Consider the following 20,207-nt stretch of genomic DNA (forward strand, 5'->3'; position numbering starts at 1 on the left):
ATTTTAATATATGAAATATAAATTTTCAATATTTTAAGCAATAAATATTAATTATTTATAAAATTTAATTAGAATATATAAACTATATTTTAAATATTTAAATATAACCATTAAATATTTGTAATTAGTATTTTAAAAAATATTTTTTTATTTTTAATTAATGATTTTAACACAATTGTAATTAAGCACAAAGAAAAAAATACCATGTTATTGGAGGAGTGAAAAAGTAATTAAGCACCAAAAATATTTTTGGGAGAGAAAAAGCTAAAATTTTTAGCTTCTTAACTTTTTCCTTTTCAGCTCCTTTTCAGAAGTGCTTTCTTTTGAAAAGTTGAAAATTTTAGCCAAAAACAAATTGTTCTTCACAATTTTTCTTTCAAAAATACTTTTGAAGTTAAAAGTATTTTTTTTAAGCAATGAATAACTGGCCATCAACATGAGTTGCAGTGATTAAGGGTGTCTTATGTACCAGAAATATACCAGGCGAGGTGAGTGATCCAACTTCGAAAAAGGACAAGCAATGCCACGTGACCACTACACACGGTAAAACGGAGGAAAATATTAACAAAGGACCAATTTAGGCCCTTTTACCTAAATAACCTAAAAAAATATTATATTTACAAAAATAACCCAAGTTTAAAAACAATCACCAACATAACATAAAATGAACAGTACCCACTCTTTTTTTGCACCAATAATTGCCTAATCATTGTGTCAGATTTTAAAAAATTATTTTTTTGGGTTTTGGCCTGTCAATGGCCGGAACCCATGTATTTTTTAAAAATTGTATAATATTGATATACTGGATATCTGAAAAAGAAAAGAAATTGGGTGTTGGCTGTCAATGGTCGCAAGCACCAAAGACACAAGATAAAAAATTATTTTTTCGTGTCGAATCGATATAAAATACGAAAAAATAAAAAAAATTTTGGGTCTTTGGCAATGGTCAATGGAGGCTCAAGACATAAGATAAAATTTTTTTTATTTTTTCGTGTCGAATCGATATAAAAATACGAAAAAATAAAAATTTTGATGTTGGCTGTCAATGGTCGGCACTCAAGACACAAGACAAAAAATTTTATTTTTTCGTGTCGAATCGGATATAAAAATACGAAAAAAAAATTTGTATCAGATCGGGTGCTGGCCATTGATGTGCCAAAGACCCAAAAATTTTTTATTTTTTCGTATTTTTATATCCGATTCTTACACGAAAAAAATAAAAAAATTTTGTATCTTGTATCGGTGCCGCCATTGACAAAGCTAACACCCAACAAAAAAAATTTTAATTTTTTTTTCTTATTTTTATATCTGATTCTGACACGAAAAAAATAAAAAAAAAATTTGTACTATGTACTGGGTGTGCCATTGACAAAGCCAAGACCCAAACATTTTTTATTTTTTCGTATTTTTATATCTCGATTCGACACGAAAAAATAAAAAATTTTGTCTTGTATCTTTGGGTGCCGCCATTGATAAAGCCAAAGACCCAAAAAATTTTTAATTTTTTTCGTATTTTATATCTGATTCAGACACGAAAAAAATTAAAAAAAATTTGATTGTAATCTTTGTGGCCATTGACATTGTGCCAAGACCCAAATTTTTTTCTTTTTCGTATATCAGTATTGTACAATTTTAAAAAAAAATACATGGTTTCCGGCCATTGACAGGTCAAAACCCAAAAAAATAATTTTTTTAAGTCTGACACAATGATTAAGCAATCATTGATGCAAAAAAAGAGTGAGTACTGTTTATTTTAGGTTATTTTGATGATTGTTTTTAAACTTGAGTTATTTTTGTAAATATAATATTTTTTGGGTTATTTGGTAAAAGGGCCACCAATTTAAGATTCCCCTGGACTTCGAGCTGTGTGTAGTGTTTATGTAAAACTAGAAAACAGAGAAGGCAATTACAGCAAAAAGGCCCACCATGGCCTATCTCCCCTTCTTCCTCACCTCCCCTGTTTCAACTTTGAACCCTTTCTCTCAACTCCAAAACCTCCCACGTTTATTCACATTACTATCTAAAACCTGAGCAGCTGAAATGCTAATGCTTTGAAAATGGCTTCCACAACTCAATTCCTCATCTCTCTCCCTCCTAAACCCCCTTATTTACTATCCTACTCCTCCCCTTCTAAACCCAGGTAAACCGAGTTTTGCTTCTTCTTCTTCTTTCTTTGGCTTGCCCACAAATCCCCATTAACTATAAAGAATTCTATATTTTTGCAGGTCTATTAACATCACCTGCTGCCTCTCCATACAACAAGCAAGAAATGATCAAACCACTAGCAGCGGCAGCAACGCCCTGAACGGCCTCCGTGTGGCGTTTGCTGCTGGTGGTACTGGGGGACACATCTACCCTGCTGTAGCTATAGCGGATGAGCTTAAACTCGTCAACCCAACCTCCGAAATACTCTTCCTAGGCCGCCCCAACAGCATGGAAAGCACAGCAATTCCGTCAGCTCATTTTGAGTTCAAATCAATACCGGCCTTCAAACTAGTCAGGCCTTTCTTCTCTCTCCGTAATCTCCTCCTCCCGTACTTTCTGATCAAATCCATCACCAAATGCTTTACCCTTTTGTCAAAATTTGAACCCCATCTAGTGGTTGGAACTGGTGGGTATGTTTCTTTTCCTGTCTGTTTAGCTGCTCTGCTGAAAGGGATCAAGGTTGTGATCCAAGAGCAGAACTCCGTTCCCGGTATTGCTAATAGGTTTCTCTCTTTGTTTGCTGATTTGGTGTTTGTTGCATTCAATTCAACGGTTCAAAGTTTCCCAAGAAAAGAAAAATGTGTTGTTTGTGGGAATCCCGTGCGATTGTCTTTGAAAAATTCGGTTTCAAAGGCAGTGTCGAGGTTGCATTTTTTTCCATGGTTAGAAAAAATGGAGGGTTCTTCAGAGGAGATCAAAGTGATTTTGGTTCTTGGAGGTTCTTTAGGAGCTAATGCTGTTAACATTGCCTTGTTGAATGTGTACTCTCAGTTGCTGTTGGAACATGAGAATTGGTTTATTATATGGCAAACAGGGGTGGAGTCGTTTAATGAAATGGAGAGCTTGGTTAGGAGCCACCCTCGGCTGCTTTTGGCACCGTAAGTTGCCCTGTGTTTGTGATGCAGGATTTAACCTATTTGTTCATATGATTAATATTGCTTGTTTGATTAATTTAAGACTTCTGCTGCTTAGTATCACTTGAATATGAAAATGCGATACACTAGATGAAGCAATTATGTTAACTTTTTGGAAGAAATAATGCCTTTGCAGCACACTGAACTTTGAACTCTGTCAGGACTTTATTTATTTTCACCTCGTTATAGATAATAATCTAAGAAAATTTACTATAAAGATAAAGTTGAGAAGGCTGAAATACATGGTACTTTATGAATTTATGTGTAGTTAGATTGGAAAGAACTTTACATTACCAGAGATTTTTGGAGAAAATTAATGAATGTATTGTTCTACATTAGTCACAAGGGCATATTAACTTGGTAGACACATGCACAAGTACGCATGGCTTTGTTGATTCTGGATGTTCTTAGTTTTATAGACACTCATACAAACATTCATGTCTTCGCATTGAAGAGAAGACAAAAATGTAATGGCCCTGGGCTTGTTCGAATATCTAAGTCAATATGCATCATTTTGTTTGCCTTGTAAGGTTATGAAGCTTCTCATTTGATCGTATGCTTGCTTAGCTGCTGGAATCTACCTTTTGATCTGCTATCTATCGTTCTTTCTCATGTAGTTATAACTGTATATAGTTTTGAGAGCAAATTTCACATGGTTGTGCTGATATAGATAATTATGAGCTTATTATTCTAATCTTGTCTATTTTGTGGTTCAATGAAGGTTAGATTCTTTAAATAATTATGTGCCTATTGATGTGTCTATTCTTTAGTTCCGTAATATTTGATATATCTCTGATAATTATGAAGGTTTTTGCATTCAATGAATATGGCATATGCAGCAGCTGACCTTGTTGTTTCTCGAGCTGGTGCAATGACTTGTTCTGAGATCTTGGCTACTGGGAAACCTTCTATATTGGTAGACTGAAAACCTTTACCCCTATCTTTCTTTCTTTTTCTTGTTGTTTGTTAGTTATAATTTTTGGTCTCTTTAGGTATTAATTAACATTAGTTTCTAAAAATATCAAAACCATGAATGAGCTAACTTAGATCATTTTACTAATTTGATGACATGAAAGCTAGGGCGGTTAATTGTTCTGAGAACATATTATTCCAATTTCAGTGAAGGAAATTCTTGAACTTTGTGTCATTGTTTAATAAATATTTAGAAAAAAACATTATAGTAGAGTATTGCTTGTAGCCAGAAGCATTATTATTCCAAACCATAAAAGACTTTGTAAATATTTTGTGCTTCCTGTTGTAGTGATAATAGCGTTAAATATTAACGTAAGTGGAAGGGAACTAAACAAGATTTTTTCTCATGAAATTTTCCTCAACCATGATGATATCATATCACTCTAAATATCTCTTGGAAACCATGATAATATTATTAGCACCGATGATCCACACAATCTGAAAAGATTGTTAAAACTCTTCTAAAAGATAATTCAAAAGAAATTCTTAAATACAAAACTCAAAAAGAATTTTATTAACTCAATGAAGAGACCTTAGTATAAGCTAGTTAAGTACATGTAAATAAAACTCCCAAATATAACTCTTCAAATGCTATGCAGACATCTAAGCTCATAAATGTCTGGATCCTATCTAAAAGTTCGCCGCAAGTTGACTAATCTTTTCAGCTTGAAAATTGATTGACTTTAATAAATTTCACTCATTTTGTGCATGTATTATTCCCCATTTTCTCGAAAAGATTCATCCTCACATATTTCTTTTGATTGAATATTAACTTGATTTACTTAGCCTTTAACCTTGTTGTTGGGCCTTAAGGTAGTGCAAGCCCATCACATCCAGGAGCCTGAAATTGGGCCTCGAGACTCGCATCATTCCCCCATTCCTCAAGAAAATTTGTCTTCGAATCGTACATGTAGAAAAAGAAAAAGGATTAGAATTAATAACAATAAAAACAAACAAATACGTACTTAAGTTTTCCTGTGCACCAAAACTATCTCTAGGACCAAAGACATGATTTTGATCCCCCAAATCAGCATGGTCATCCATGCTTAGGCACATGAGTACCTCTCCTTCAAAAACGAACAATTAAAATTAAACAAATAAATGTTAGGCACAGAGTGTTGAAGTAAAAAATAACTTTTAGCTTTCTTTGAATATGCATGGTCATCCATAAGAATTTTCAACGATGAGTCGAGAATTTCACATAACAATAAAAATCAAGAAAGTTAAGATTATTATGTAAAAATTCATAGTTAAAGTTTAAGGTAGAAAATATTATTGCAAGATCAAATGCATAAGATTTTTTAATAAACCTATCGAATGCGACAAAAGTACCATTTACAAACTTAGATAAACCCATAAAACTAATTGAACTTTCAAACAAAGGTTTAATGAAACTTGACCAATGAGAAAGCATGTCGTAAGGAAATATTTACAAACAAAATCAGTAACATACTTATCAAAAACATTTTAGGTATACCTTCTTAAATCAATTCCTAATGTTTCCTTACATTTTTTTACATTGTAGCACTTGTGGAGAATTATCAATATTCAACTTACCTCTCTTCCACAAGTAAAGTTGTCTATCAGAGTAACGTAATTGGAAGTCCGTTAATGAATCCTTGAAATCTTATAACAAAGAAACACCACTAAACAAATTTGAGTTATGGTTAATTAAAACATAATCATTCCTCACTTTTGTATGGCTGTTTCCTTACTTTTCATTTTCTTTTCTCACTTGAGAACTCTCCAATTTTACTTTATATGTATTTTCACCCACCAAAAGTGGACCATCAAGTAAACTTTTATCACTCAATGTCTCTTTTCTCTTGTTCTTTTCACATGATTTTTCCTGAATTCTCATATCCCCTTACAAGTTTTATAAATTTTAATTTTAATACAATACATATCAATAGGAGAATATAATGTTTCTATATCCATAGATTCAAGAAAAAAATTCTCACTTTCATCTTTTTTTCGGTTCACAAAGTTTCCCATCACAAATCTCTTTTTCACTAGAGTGAAAGTCAACAAAAGACACAAAGTCGTATTTACTTTCTTCTCTAGTTGAATATTTAATTGGACATTAGAACCTTCATGATCTTTTTGACTACACCACTAATATTTCACGATAGGTGAGAGATCAATTTTACTCTTCCTTTTGTTTGTCCATCTCCCCTTGAAGTACTCATCAATTGATTGGTTGCCTTGAACATGGCAAGTTTCATTTTGACCTCTTTGTAGTAATGAGAAGGAACGAAACACTTTCACATCACTTGCTTCAACTCATCCAATGTTTCAATTTCCCTTTCGTAGTTTCTTTGACGATTAATTCCAAGTTGCATCCAACTTAACACATAATCCGAAAATTCAAGGGTCGTCAATGAGATTTTTTCATCTCCCAGAAATTTATAGTAACAGAACATAAGTTATACTTTTTATTCTCACTCACAATATGTCTTAAGATTATTCTTTCCACGAAATTGTGGAATAGAAAATTTTGGTTTAGCCAAAGAAGGATGCCTATAGTCATTATTAACCAAAGTTTCATCATTTGTACGAGGGGCATGTCTAGCATGATTTCCATGAGCACGAGATTGTTCAATCTCAACACCATCATCATTGTCCAATTTACAAGCCAAATGTTCAATTTGAGTATCCAAGCAATTCAAGGTATTGCTCATTGTTTGAAGTATAGCATCTCGTTGTTTGTCTTTAGCCTCTCGAGCATTTAGATCTCGTTGCATCTTGCCAATCAAGTGTTCAAACTTATCATTAATCTCGTAGAGGTCGTTTTGCAATTTCATCGTGAAACCAACAAGGTTCTCCATGGTAACTGATGGCTTTTCAATCAAATTATTACTCTTTTTGTTACTACAAGTATCATGAGTCATTGTGAAAGCTTGAAAAGAACACAACACTCAAAAAGAAAAATTAAGCAAACATCATTGTTACGCACTCAAAAATTAAATTAAATTCTAAATGAGGTAAGAATTAATTTTATGAATCTTTTAAAATGTTTATATCAACTAATCAGAATGTATTAAAATCAAATAGCAAAACAAACCTATATGGCATTAGGAGTACAAAATCGGCTAGACACCAAAGAATTGTGGTGCACGAAAGAAGGAATGTGCAACATGCTTTAACCTAATAACATAAGAAATAATAAAGTGTTAGAATGCGTAAAGGAATAATAAAAAAGCAAAAATAAATGAAAACTTCAGGCTAAGAGTCAATGAAAATCGCTGAAAACCCGAAAATTACGGGGCAACTTAACAAACTTCGTTAGATCGTTCAAAAACGTTTACCCATTAAAAATATTTTTTCCCTAAAAATTTTTGGATAAAAAATATTGTTTTGAGGCTGTTTGGTGGAATGTGTTCTTCTGTTTAAGGCATGACTGGAGATAGAAAATATGATTGTGAAGAGGATAAGTCACTTGGGACATCTACTTGACTTGTATCTAGAGAAAAAGGATTAGGAGCATTTGTAGTGCTAGAACATTTTCAAATATTTATGGTGTTCCAACAACTATAAATGAATGGTGTAATTAATAAAAAGTTATATTATTTGATTTTTTGAAAAAGAATTATAATTATTTAAATAATATTATTTGAATAGTTATAATATTAAATAAATAATTATGTGTTTATTTTAAAGACATTATTATTCAAAAGACACCTATTTATGAAATATGTCTCTATGAAGAGACATGAAAATTCCTATAAATAGGAATGGGATTTCATTTGGAAAACACACCAACAAATTCTAATATTCTTTCTTTACTTCCTTCATTTTCTAATATTATTAGATTATTGTATAAAGTATTAATACAGAAATCCTTTATGGAAATTGAGTTTTTTGTTATACATTGCTCAGTGTGTAGTGGGCTATTCTCGTCAGTACAAAACGCAAATAGTCATTGGCTTCATTGTATCCTCGAGGTTAATTTGCTTGGAACTCATTTGCACACCGAAAATAGGTGAGGGCGAATATAACCTTAAAGATAGTGACTTGATACACGCCTTGGAGCCTTGTCCTATTTTTTTTCTGTTTGAGTTTCGTTCGTGTGTTCGAGATTTTGTTCACCAGAGATTTGTACTAACAATTTTAAGGTTATATCTCATGATGACTACCACAACACATGAAAATGGAACACTAAAGGAGTTGGCTTCCAATTTTGTCAAACTTGATCGGTTTGATGGTGGCAATTTTTGACGATGGCAGAAAAAGATGCACATCTTATTATCAACTTTAAAAATTGCTTATGTTTTGGATACTCCAAGACCTGAAGAGAATGAAAACGAATTTGTTGCTGCAACCGAGAAAGACAAATGAGATAATGTTGACTACATGTGCATGGGCCACATATTGAATGGTTTATCTGATGGTTTGTTCGACACCTACAAAAACAAGGTCACCACTAAAGAATTATGGGACAAATTGGAGACAAGATACGTGACCGAAGATGTTACAAGTAAGAAATTTCTTGTCAGCCGTTTTAATAATTATCAAATGGTTTATGGTCGTTTTGTTATGGAATAATTCCGTGATATTGAAAAGATGCTGAATCAATTCAAGCAATATGATATGAAAATGGATGAAATGATTGATGTATCCTCCATAATAGACAAACTTCCTCCATCTTGAAAAGACTTTAAAAGAAGTCTAAAACATAAGAAAAAGGAAATACCTCTTGAGGCTCTGGCAAATCATCTTCATATTAAAGAAGAATATCGAAAACAAGATCAGAACCTAAATTCTAAAAATACCAGTGCATGTTACGAAGGAAGTACAGACTACTAAACCATTCAAAAGAAAGTTCAAACAGACTGATAGAGCACCTAAGTTCAACAAGAAACAAAAGGGATCATGCTATCATTGTGGAAAATCGGGACATTTCAAGAATGAATGTCGATTTTTAAAGAAGAAATCATCTTCTAAGGCTGATAATAACGAAAAGTTTGTTGCAATGATATCTAAAATTAATATGATACAAGATAATACATGGTGGATTGATACCGGAGCAACCAAACATGTGTGCAAAGACAAAAGCATGTTCACAAAGTTCACACGATGTGAAAATGACTGTCTTGTACATGAGGAATTCTTCCACCGCAGCAATCAAAGGCAAAGGGTCTGTTGAACTACAATTCACTTCTGAAAAGGTTTTAACCTTAAATGATGTATATTATGTACCAAAAGTTAGGAAGAATTTAGTGTCAGAAAGTCTGTTGAATAAGTTTGGTTTCAAACTTGTTTTTGAGGCAGATAAGTTTATTTTATCTAATGGAGGAATTTTTGTGAGGAAATGATATATGTATGAGAGTATGTTTAAACTCAATATTACTAATAAGAAAAAATATACTATTTCTATTTATATGTTGAAATCTTTTTTTTTGTAGCATTATAGATTAGGTCATTTGAATTATAGAAAATTGAATGACATGTATAAGTTAGATTTAATTCCTATTTTTAATAATAATATTAAAAATGCAATACATCTATGTTGACTAAAATTACAAGAAACCCTTTTCCCTAAGGTTAAAAGGAAAACAAAATTGCTTGATTTGATACATAGTGATTTATGTGATATGCATAATACTCCTACATTAGGTGGAAAAAAATATTTTGCTACTTTTATTGATGATTGTTCTAGATATTGTTATGTATATTTATTGCATTCAAAAGATGAAACGTTTGATAAATTTAAAGTTTATAAGTCTGAAGTTGAACGTTAGTGTGAATCATTTATCAAGTGTTTAAGATCGGATAGAGGTGGAGAATACTATCATCCAAGTTATTTTGAATTCACTGGAATTGTCCATCAAGTTTCAACCTCTTACACACCACAACAAAATGGTGCAGCTGAAAAGAAAAATAGAATCTTGACTGAAATAGTAAATTCAATGTTATCATATTCAGGTCTTGGACAGGATTTTGGGAAAAAGTTGTTCTAACAGCTTGCCATATATTGAATAGAGTTCCTAATAAGGAAACTAAAATAATCCCCTATGAACAATGGAAGAAAAGGAAACCAAACTTTAATTATTTGAAGGTTTGGGGTTGTAGAGCTATTGTTAAAGTTTCAACACCTAAACGTAAAAAGTTAAGTGAAAGAGGAATTGAATGCATATTTATAGGTTATGCATATAATAGCAAGGCATATAGGTTTATGGTAATTGAATCAAATGATTCAATTTCAATTAATACTGCTATTGAATCAAGAGATGATATTTTTGATGAAAATAGATTTAATTATATATCAAGACAATTACAATCACAACAATTAATTCATTCTTCAAATGAAAATGAGATTTCATTGGAACAAATTGATAATAATGATAAATCTTGTCAAGAATTAAGAAAAAGTAAGAGGATTAAAAAGGTCAAAGATTTTGGACCAAATTTCATTATGTTTCTTGTAGAAGGAAAAGGTGTATACAATAAGATACCTTATTGTTATAATACCGAATCTGATACTATTACATTCGAAGAGGCAATGAAATCTCAAGACTCTGCTTTTTAGAAAGAAGCAATAAATGCTGAGATGGATTCAATAATGGGAAATCAAACTTGGATCTTAATTGATCTTCCACCAGGTTCCAAACCAATAGGTTGTAAATAGATCTTCAAAAAGAAAATGAAGGCCGATGGAACCATTGATAAATTTAAAGCAAGGTTGGTAGCCAAAGGTTTTACACAAAAATAATGTATTGATTACTTTGATACCTATGCTTCAGTAGCAAGAATTGCTACAATTAGATTCTTAATATCACTTACTTCTATATATAATTTGGTTGTTCACCAAATGGATGTTAAAACTGCATTTTTAAATGGTGAATTGGAAAAGGAAGTGTACATGGAGCAACTGGAAGGATTTGTTGTTTCAGGACAAGAGCATAAGGTATGTAAGCTTGTTAAATCTTTATATGGGCTTAAACAAGCACCAAATCAATGGCACCAAAAGTTTGGCAAGGTTGTTTAGCTAATGGCTATAAAATACATAAATCTGATAAGTGCATATATAGCAAATTTGAAAATGGAAAATGTGTCATAATTTGCTTATATGTAGAAGACATGCTCATTTTTGGCACAGATTTGGAACAAATAGAAAACACAAAGAAATTATTGTCAAACAATTTTGTTATGAATGATATGGGTGTAACAGATGTTATTCTTGGGATTAAAATAACCTGAGATGAAAGCACTATAGCTTTATCACAATCACATTACATTGAAAATGTGTTTAAAAAGTTTGATCTTCTCAACTGTATACCAGCATCTACACCCATGGATCCTCAAATAAAATTAGTACCTAATGCTGGTAGAAAAATTGATCAATTGAAATATGCAAGTCTAATTGGTTGTCTTATGTACATAATGACTTGTACAAGACCAGATATTGCATATGCTGTTGGAAAATTGAGTAGGTACACAACAATCCAAATAGTTTGCATTGGCAAGCTTTGAATAGAGTACTTAGGTACTTAAAGAAAACTATTAACTATGGATTGTGTTATAATGGATATCCTCCAGTTTCAGAAGGGTATTCAGATGCTAGTTTGGATTACAAGTTTGGAAGATCATGCATCTACTAATGGGTGGATCTTCATTCTTGGTGGAGGAGTCATTTCTTGAGGTTCTAAGAAATAAACATGTATTACTGATTCCACCATGGCAGCAGAACTTATTGCATTAGCCGGTGCATCTAAAGAAGCAAAATGGTTAAGAAATTTGCTTTATGATGTACCTTTATGACCTAAGTCAATTTCACTTATTTCTATCTGTTGTGATAGTGAGGCTACTCTAGCAAAGGCATATAGCCAAGTATATAATGAAAAGTCTAGACATATTGGATTAAGACATAGTTATGTTCGACAATTAATCTCTGATGGAGTGATCACTATTAATTATGTGAGGTCAAGTGAAAATTTGGCAGATCTTTTGACAAAAAGTCTTACTAGAGATGCAGTAAAAAGGACCTCAAAAGGGATGTGACTTAAGCCCATTAATTAAAGTCACCCATAATGGAAACTCGACTCAACGCTTGGTATAACGTCAAGTCTTGAGTTCAATGAGACAAAGTATATCATTAGTATGTGACTATTAGCACTATAAATAAATTCATCCTAAGATTAAAGTGCTAGGTACCCGTAATGATAAGGGAAAGATGAGTAATGTACTCTTAATGGACCCATAACATAAATATGTTAGAGTGTTATAATTACGGGAACACTCTTGATGGGATCTAACTATGTGAGTGGAAGGGCCGCTTCTAAGAGCTCAAGGGCTTGGCTCTGACAACATTCATGAAAAGAGGACATAGACACATGGCTATAATAGTGTCCCTAGATACCATGCATTGACCGATGTTGAAATTATTGTGTAAGATGTGTTCGGTTAATCAAATGGAATAGTTGGTTCAAAGCTTAGTCTACCATGCAATTTCGATTAACTTTAACATGTTTTTACTAAGTGAAGGTTCAATCGTAATATACCTTCATTTATGCAAATTGGTTTCCAAGAATATCAAAATCCAAAATATTTTAAAAATGGGGGGAGATTGTTGGAACATTTTCAAATATTTATAGTGTTCCAATAACTATAAATGAATGGGTTTAATTAATCAAAAGTTATACTATTTGATTTTTTGAAAAAGAATTATATTATTTGAATAGTTATAATATTAAATAAATAATTATGTGTTTATTTTAAAGACATTATTATTCAGAAAGACACCTATTGATGAAAGATGTCTCTATGAAGAGACATGAAAATTCCTATAAATAAGAATGAGATTTCATTTGGAAACCACACCAACAAATTCTAATATTATTTATTTCCTTCTTCATTTTCTAATATTATTAGATTATTTTATAAAGTATTACTGCAAAAATTCTTTATAGAAATTGAGTTTATTGTCATACATTGTTCAGTGTGTAGTGGGCTATTTTCGTCAGTGCGAAACGCAAATAGTCATTGGCTTCATTGTACCCTCGAGCTTAATTTGCTTGGAACTCATTTGCATACCGAAAATAGGTGGGGGCGAATATAACCTTAAAGATAGTGACTTGATACACGCCTTGGAGTCTTGTCCTATTTCTTCTTTTTCTGTTCGAGTTCCACTCGTGTATTCGAGATTTTTTTCACCAGAAATTTGTACTAACATGTAGTGGAGTGTTGAGAAAATACTTGAAGATGTTAAATAGGAGGTGTATTATTAGCAATAAAAAAGATAGGAGCTGGGAGGACTTTAACAACAACCTTTTGGGTAAGAGATGGAGATGAGAAATATGGAGTAGTCTTAAAGAAGGTTAACTATGCAGAAATAAAGTATTTGCAAGTAATAAGATCATAGAATTTGTACCTACTTGTATCCCTTTTGATGTCGAGAATACCCAAATAAATGCATTTAATTGCTTTGGGAAGAAGTTTATTTTTTCCTGGTGTATGGTTATGAACAAAACAAGTACAACTAAAAATTCGAGTAGGGAGAGAATAAGAAGGTTGACCAAAGTAGACAATGGAATGATGACTTTTTGTGAGACAAAAAGGTATGCAGTCAACATATAACATGCAGTAATAACAGTATCTTCCCAAAAATGAAGTGGTACTTTGTTATGAATAAACATTCTGCGACCAGTTTCAATAAATTGACAGTTTTTAAGTTCAGCTACTGCGTTCGTGGGGTATAATAATCCTTTTAGAGGCCATTAATTCCTGAAAAGGTTGAGAGAATTTATACTTTGGTGCTCATTCAGAAGGGTCGACTGGGGGTGGGCGTTGCAGTGGCAAGTGGGGTGAGAGTTAAAAGGCTTTGATACCATGTGAATTTGAGGAGAAAAGGAGGCCATTGCCAAAGATGGTTGTTGCCGTGGGAGAGAAAGGGAAGAAGAAGGATGAAAGGAGAAAAAAAGAACGAGATGAATCTGAAAGAGTAACTTAATTGTCCCTCTAGCTTAGAGGGATATTTATACAATTTAAGAATATACAAAATAAAGTAATCTCTAAAATCCTAATTAACAGCCAAATTTACACAATTACAATCCCTTACATTATAGCCTAATATCAAGCATACAATCCCAAAATTATATCATAACATAGACTATGTAGCAACACAAATGGACCTCAAATCTGTCATCTTGCCCGGGTTGGGAACCTTCAGGACCAAAGCAGAACTGTTGCATTGAAAGCAGGAAACATACTTGCCGTGGAGAAAAAGAACTGTATAGCTGTCACCACTGCCTCACCCACATTATCCCAAGCACATTGAAAAATTTTTGCCGTGAATCCATAAGGTTCTGGGTTCTTATCACCATTAATTGCAAGAATAGTTTTTCTTATTTCCTCAATTGTAACAGGTTCCACTACTTGTTCCTTCACCTCATCAAAAACAGTTCCGGGTATATAAGTTCCTTCAACAGCTCATTAGGTACCTTAACAATGTTTGGATCAGCTTACCCCAAAGTTTATTCGGAAAAGCCAATAATCTCCTCAATAATCTGGCCAAGACATTCCAGTTTATTCCCATTGCTTTAAGAACATGAGTGGTCTGCCTTTTCTGCTTAATCATCACTTGCTTATGGAAAAAGGAAGTATTTTGGTCCCATCCTTTATCCATTGAACGCTAGCCTTCTGTCCGTAAAATTTTTCCTATGCCACCCTCAATCCATAATATTCCTGCCTTGCTTTCTTTTCAGCTGCAACAATCTCTTCACTAGGCTGTTTCATAAGCTGAGACTGAATATTCTTAATTTCAATTCTCTTCTCTTCAACTCTCTTGGAGATGCAACCAAAGTTAACCTTATTAAAGGATCTCCCCTAACCTGCTAGCCCATGATTCTTCAACTGTCTTCATAAAATCTCGGGAAGCTTAAAAAGTTCTGCCTTGGTTCTGATTAGGCTGGCGCAATGATCAGATATTTCATTTTTGTTGGTATCCTTAAAATATAAGCATCAAAACATTTTTGTTTTTATTTTTCTTTAATCATTTGTAGGCAGAGGCAAATTTTCACATTATGTTGATTTTTTTTCCTTCTGTTGTAACAATTTCTTGAGTTTGTGCCTAAAGATAAGTTTAGAATTAACCAAGTCATTCTTCTTATGAGAGTCAAGATTCTACCTAAATTACTACTTTTTGCCTCATTTTATTTTTTACTGGTTGTGTACTTATTTGTCTGTTGGATGCTGTAGGTACCATCACCAAATGTTGCAGAAGGGCATCAACACAAAAATGCTTTTCTAATGGCAGATGTAGCGGGTTCAAGGGTTATAACTGAGGATGAACTTGATTCAACCACCCTTGGGTTAGCTATATGCGAAATATTAGGTATTTTACAGCTGTTGCTTGCATTTATGATTAGTGTTATGACTGGAGACTGGAAATCTGATAATCACTTGAGATCATTGATGGTAAATCAGATTACCGAATGTGCCTAATAGACCCATGTATTCAGACATATTTGTTTCATGCCATGCAAGTGTTATTCTTGAAACATACATAAGTCCATTTTTACAAGTATATGTTGATAATCAACTTGGGACAATTCTGTGAAATTCCAGAAATAATCATACGATGCATGTTCAAAAGATTAATTGGCTTGAAATTAGTAGTTCGCTAGGAAAAGTTAAAAGGAGTATAACAATAGAGTGAGTATCACAATGGAGGATTTCGGTTTTGTTTTGCTGGCCATATGCAATAAAAAAAAAACACATCTGCTGCATGCATCTAGTTTGATATTACAGATTTTTAGGTAAAAGTACTATGGAGGACCTAGTACAGTCGGATTGCATTTTATCCCTTTTACTAAAAAATGGGCAAATTAGTCCATGTATGTTAGATCAATGAGTAAACCGGTCCTATATGTCAAAATGACGTACACGTGATATGCCTCATGTAATTGTTTAGTTATTCTGTCGACCAAGCTAGTTTTTAATGGTAGAAATTGATAAAATTTTTAACAGAAAGAAATGATAAGTTTGCTTTTTAATCTAATGTACAGGTACTAATTTGACTATTTTTTGAGTAAAGGGGGGCAAAATGCAATCTAACTCCTAGTACAAGAACCTTCATGATATTTATCACTGTTACAGGGTCTACCCTAATAGTGGAAAATGCTTGAATTTGGTTTTATATCATGTGTGCGCATTGTGACAGGGGATGAGAGATTACTAGCAGAGATGTCCCAGAGGGCTCTGAATGCTGCAAAACCTGATGCTTCTGCAGAGATTGCAAAACACATCCTTTCTTTAGTTAAGGAGAACAGCTAAGGGAAGTTTGATGGATAATAATTTTTCGTGTTTAACGACGGTTGATCTGATGTTTGTTGTTCATGGAGATCAATCAATAATTTCACAAAATGCTTTGTTGTAATGCATATTCAGGAGTGTGTGAGGATCATAGAATTACTCTCTTTTGTTTGTCTTGCACGGATCTTCACAATGTAGAAGAACTCTACTCATTCTTGGTGGTTAGATCAGAAAGAAACAATTGACTGGATAACTAGATTCTTGGTGGTCAGACACAATTTTGTTTCGATTCTTTGGTACAAGAAGAAAAGAGATTACATCAGCAAGCAAGAAAGAAAAGAAAAAAAGTCAAAAATATTAAGTTAAACTTGACATCAATCAGAGTTGAGGTTGTTGAAATAAATAAAGGTAACTCAAAACCCGTGGGTGTTGTGGTCTTAAGTCAGACTTGTCAATTGATACTCTTTTGGATCTCAATGAAATTCAGTCATCAGAAATTTACACTGAACTTGGGTGTCGAGGTACGCTTGCGTGCTAATTCACACAAGGTACTTCCAGTCATATCTAATACAAAGTATACAACCTCAAAATGTATGACAAGTCATGATGCGTGTACATATCTCCAAACACTACCGTAGTACCATTATGTACGTCAAGATCACATGAGCATGTACCTTAGCATAAACCCAAATGCCTACGCTTCCCCAAACCAAGCCATAAAAAAAGGGGAAGAGATGTAGGGACGAAGATCGACAATGGCAAGTAAAAAGTCAAGATCAACAATGAAAACAACTCACATTGTTACCTTTCAACACAAACACGTATATAGAGAGAGCATTGGAACACAACTCTGTAAAGCAACCTTGCATGGTAAGACAAAACATTTGGATCAAATGGTTTCAAAAACAAATTATATGAGCCTCTTCACCTGGCGATCAAGAGAAGGTGTTATACAATAGTTATTAGAAAGAAGTTACATGTAACCGTAACTCTCATACACCCTACAACTGGCACTAGACACAACTACCATGCTTACATGTATTTTTCCCGAAGCAACATAACACTTGTGTGATTTATGTGATAATTAATAACTATCATAAAATTAATCAAATTAGCAACGAAGAACATTCAAACATTTTTAAATGCATTCTCTCACATCAAAATACATTCTAAGGTAGCAGACAATATGTCATCCCTCAACTAAGCACCTTATTTGAGATTAATAAAATACTATCAAAATAGATAAACTCCTAAACTTTACTCCTATTTAATCGATCCAGCTCACACTCTTAGGGGAAATATTTTCAATCCTTCAAGGGATCATTTCCTTATCCCTCGGGTGATAAATCCGTAATCCCTCAGGAGATCATTTCCTAACCCTTTAAGGGGTCATTCCTTATTCCTTCATAGATAATTTCCTAATCCCTCGAGGGATAATTTCCTAATCTCTCAGGAGATAATATCTTGTTCCTTAAAGGGATAAATTCTTAGTCTCTTAGGAATACATCCTCAACCCTACAAGGATGCATCTTCACTTATTACTCCAAAAAGGATACCACACTCCCTCACAAGACACGGCATAACCCCTGGAAATATACACACTCAATCTTGTAGAGATCCATTATCATACTAGTCAATTTTAGTAGCATACTCCTATTCTACCAAACACATCCATTGCACAACAGTTTTGACATTTTGCTTCTCTAATAGTAAATTAGAAAGATGCATAACCTTAGGAGGACACAATTCATGCTAACAACTTTACCCTGATTCGAAACCCCCACTGGTTGATCCGGAAAATGCATATTGTGATTCACATACCACTAGTTCAATCAAGTTGATGTAGCTCAAACTTCTAGCAAACTTTTTGCAATTACTCCACAATACAACATTGCTATCATCATACATTCAACAATGAGGTGTTTCATGACTACAAAATCTCCTTACATACCATTTCCACTCACCATTTACAAAGTCCCTTCATGATTGAGAGTGACAATGGATACTTTAACAAAAGGGTTGAGTGATTGATTTATTTTGGTTCTCATTAATTCACTTTATAACTTGCCCCAGACTTGAAGGGAGGACGCATTGTTATACCAAATATATTAAGCCTAAAAGGATAAAGATTAAGCCCAAATAAGATACTCAATCCCAGAGAAAAAAGGATCCACAACAGACAGTTGTCATATAATAAACGGCTAACAGGTCTTTATCAAGAGCCAACAATAGCAGCTGCCAAGGATCAGAGTGCATGAGCAAGAAGCGAATTGTAAGAGTAGTCCTACCAAATAATGACACTAGGCTCAACCAATCACAAACAAGGAATAGTTAATCCTTAGACCTTCACGCAACCTTCCTTCGTTTACTTCTCCTTCACCTTATATCTTGTTTGAAGTCGATGCTTGATCTCCCTCAAGTCCTCAGACAACACTTATAGCGACTTTCAATATCATAATTAGTTCAATAAATTGCATCAGTGCAAGCTCAGCTCATTTAAGTGTTCAACAACATCATTTTTCAATATGCTTTGTCCATTGATATGTGAAGACTATGCATCCGTGTTGACGCAGTTACCGAAACTTTTATCTTATCATTTGAACTATCAAATTAAAACATATGCTCCATTTTCGAACAATTTTTTTTCAAGAAAATCTAAAATGGGATTTGTTTGATACATACAAAAGATTTTTAAAAGCATTAATCCCTGATCCATTACATATAAAAATTCTACACATTCTTGAAAACGATGACTTGCTTTGGAAAACATTTGTTTTAGACCACCCATTCAACATTAACTTTCAACTCACCTAGAAGAACGTTTGTTGGAAATTTCTACCCTAAGGTTTCATCTATTTAACAGCTTACTACTCATTATAAGATATATATATATATATATATATATATATTACTCCTTACAAAAACACGAATTATAACATATATCACCTAATTATATAATTTTGTCACTTATCTAATATATTTTGTAATAGAACAATTCTCATAAGATTCCTTTTTATACTATACAATTAAAAGTTAATACTTTCGCACATGGTAGGAGCATACCCACACCACATGCACACACTATGGACTTGACCAAATAAAGGTTCACCATTTGCTGCCTCGAAGGCTCGAACCCAAGTGGATCTTGTAATATATTGTGTAACACTAATTACAACATATTATTTGATTACACAATTTCTTATAAATAAACATAAAAATTTTGTATTATCATGTATATTACTTCATTCAGGTATTTATTGCAAAACATATTGTGTAACACAAATTATAATATATATTACACTATTACATAATTTCTTACCATATATACTTTATAAATTCCCGTAAGACTTTTATGTTGTTACAATATATATTATCTCACTACAATATTTATTAATAACATGTAACATGAATTACACCAAATATTTTTGATTACACAAATTCTTATGACTTAGCTACTATATTATGCAATTCAACAATTAATTTTCCATAATTTATTAATCCATGTGTTAATAATTAATTATTGGGGGACATATAAAAGAGCACAAACAAGCAAGGAGGGTATTTATGGCGGTAGAAAGTAAGATTTTTGGAACCAGGCTTCACATTATCGATTTGTCAATTCAATTAGTTGATCGGTTCAATTAATTTTTTGCCCAATTCAATTAATTTATATTGATTCTCGGATCAATAGATTCAAAGCCCTTCTTCAAACCAATACCCTATAGGACTGAGCAAGAAAAATCAAAAAACAAAAAATTGAATCGAACCTAAGTATTTGAATGACTTATTAAATGCACGTTTAAAATCACGATTACCCAAATCAAACCAAATTTTATTTTTTATTTAATAAATAATTAAGTTTAA

General features: G+C 32.8%; 1 protein-coding gene across 4 annotated transcripts; it reads left to right on the forward strand.

Annotated features, from left to right (window-relative positions):
- The first annotated feature begins 1,863 nt into the window (after positions 1-1,863).
- On the forward strand, positions 1,864-16,596 carry LOC105787076 (uncharacterized). 4 transcript variants are annotated; one of them, XR_008197821.1, is made up of 6 exons: positions 1,866-2,140; positions 2,226-3,083; positions 3,927-4,035; positions 7,971-8,073; positions 8,207-8,568; positions 15,288-15,424. XR_008197821.1 is itself a non-coding variant. In XM_012613524.2 (5 exons), the coding sequence occupies exons 1-5, from the start codon at positions 2,058-2,060 to the stop codon at positions 16,362-16,364; spliced, it is 1,299 nt and encodes a 432-aa protein (XP_012468978.1). In that variant the 5' UTR covers positions 1,869-2,057; the 3' UTR covers positions 16,365-16,596. The 4 variants fall into 4 exon arrangements, 1 of the variants encoding a protein (XP_012468978.1); XR_008197820.1 differs by having other exon boundaries at positions 8,256-8,568; XR_008197819.1 differs by having other exon boundaries at positions 1,864-2,140; positions 7,971-8,568.
- The last annotated feature ends 3,611 nt before the right edge of the window (positions 16,597-20,207 follow it).

Source organism: Gossypium raimondii, chromosome 7 (assembly GCF_025698545.1).
Source record: "Gossypium raimondii isolate GPD5lz chromosome 7, ASM2569854v1, whole genome shotgun sequence".
NCBI lineage: Eukaryota > Viridiplantae > Streptophyta > Magnoliopsida > Malvales > Malvaceae > Gossypium > Gossypium raimondii.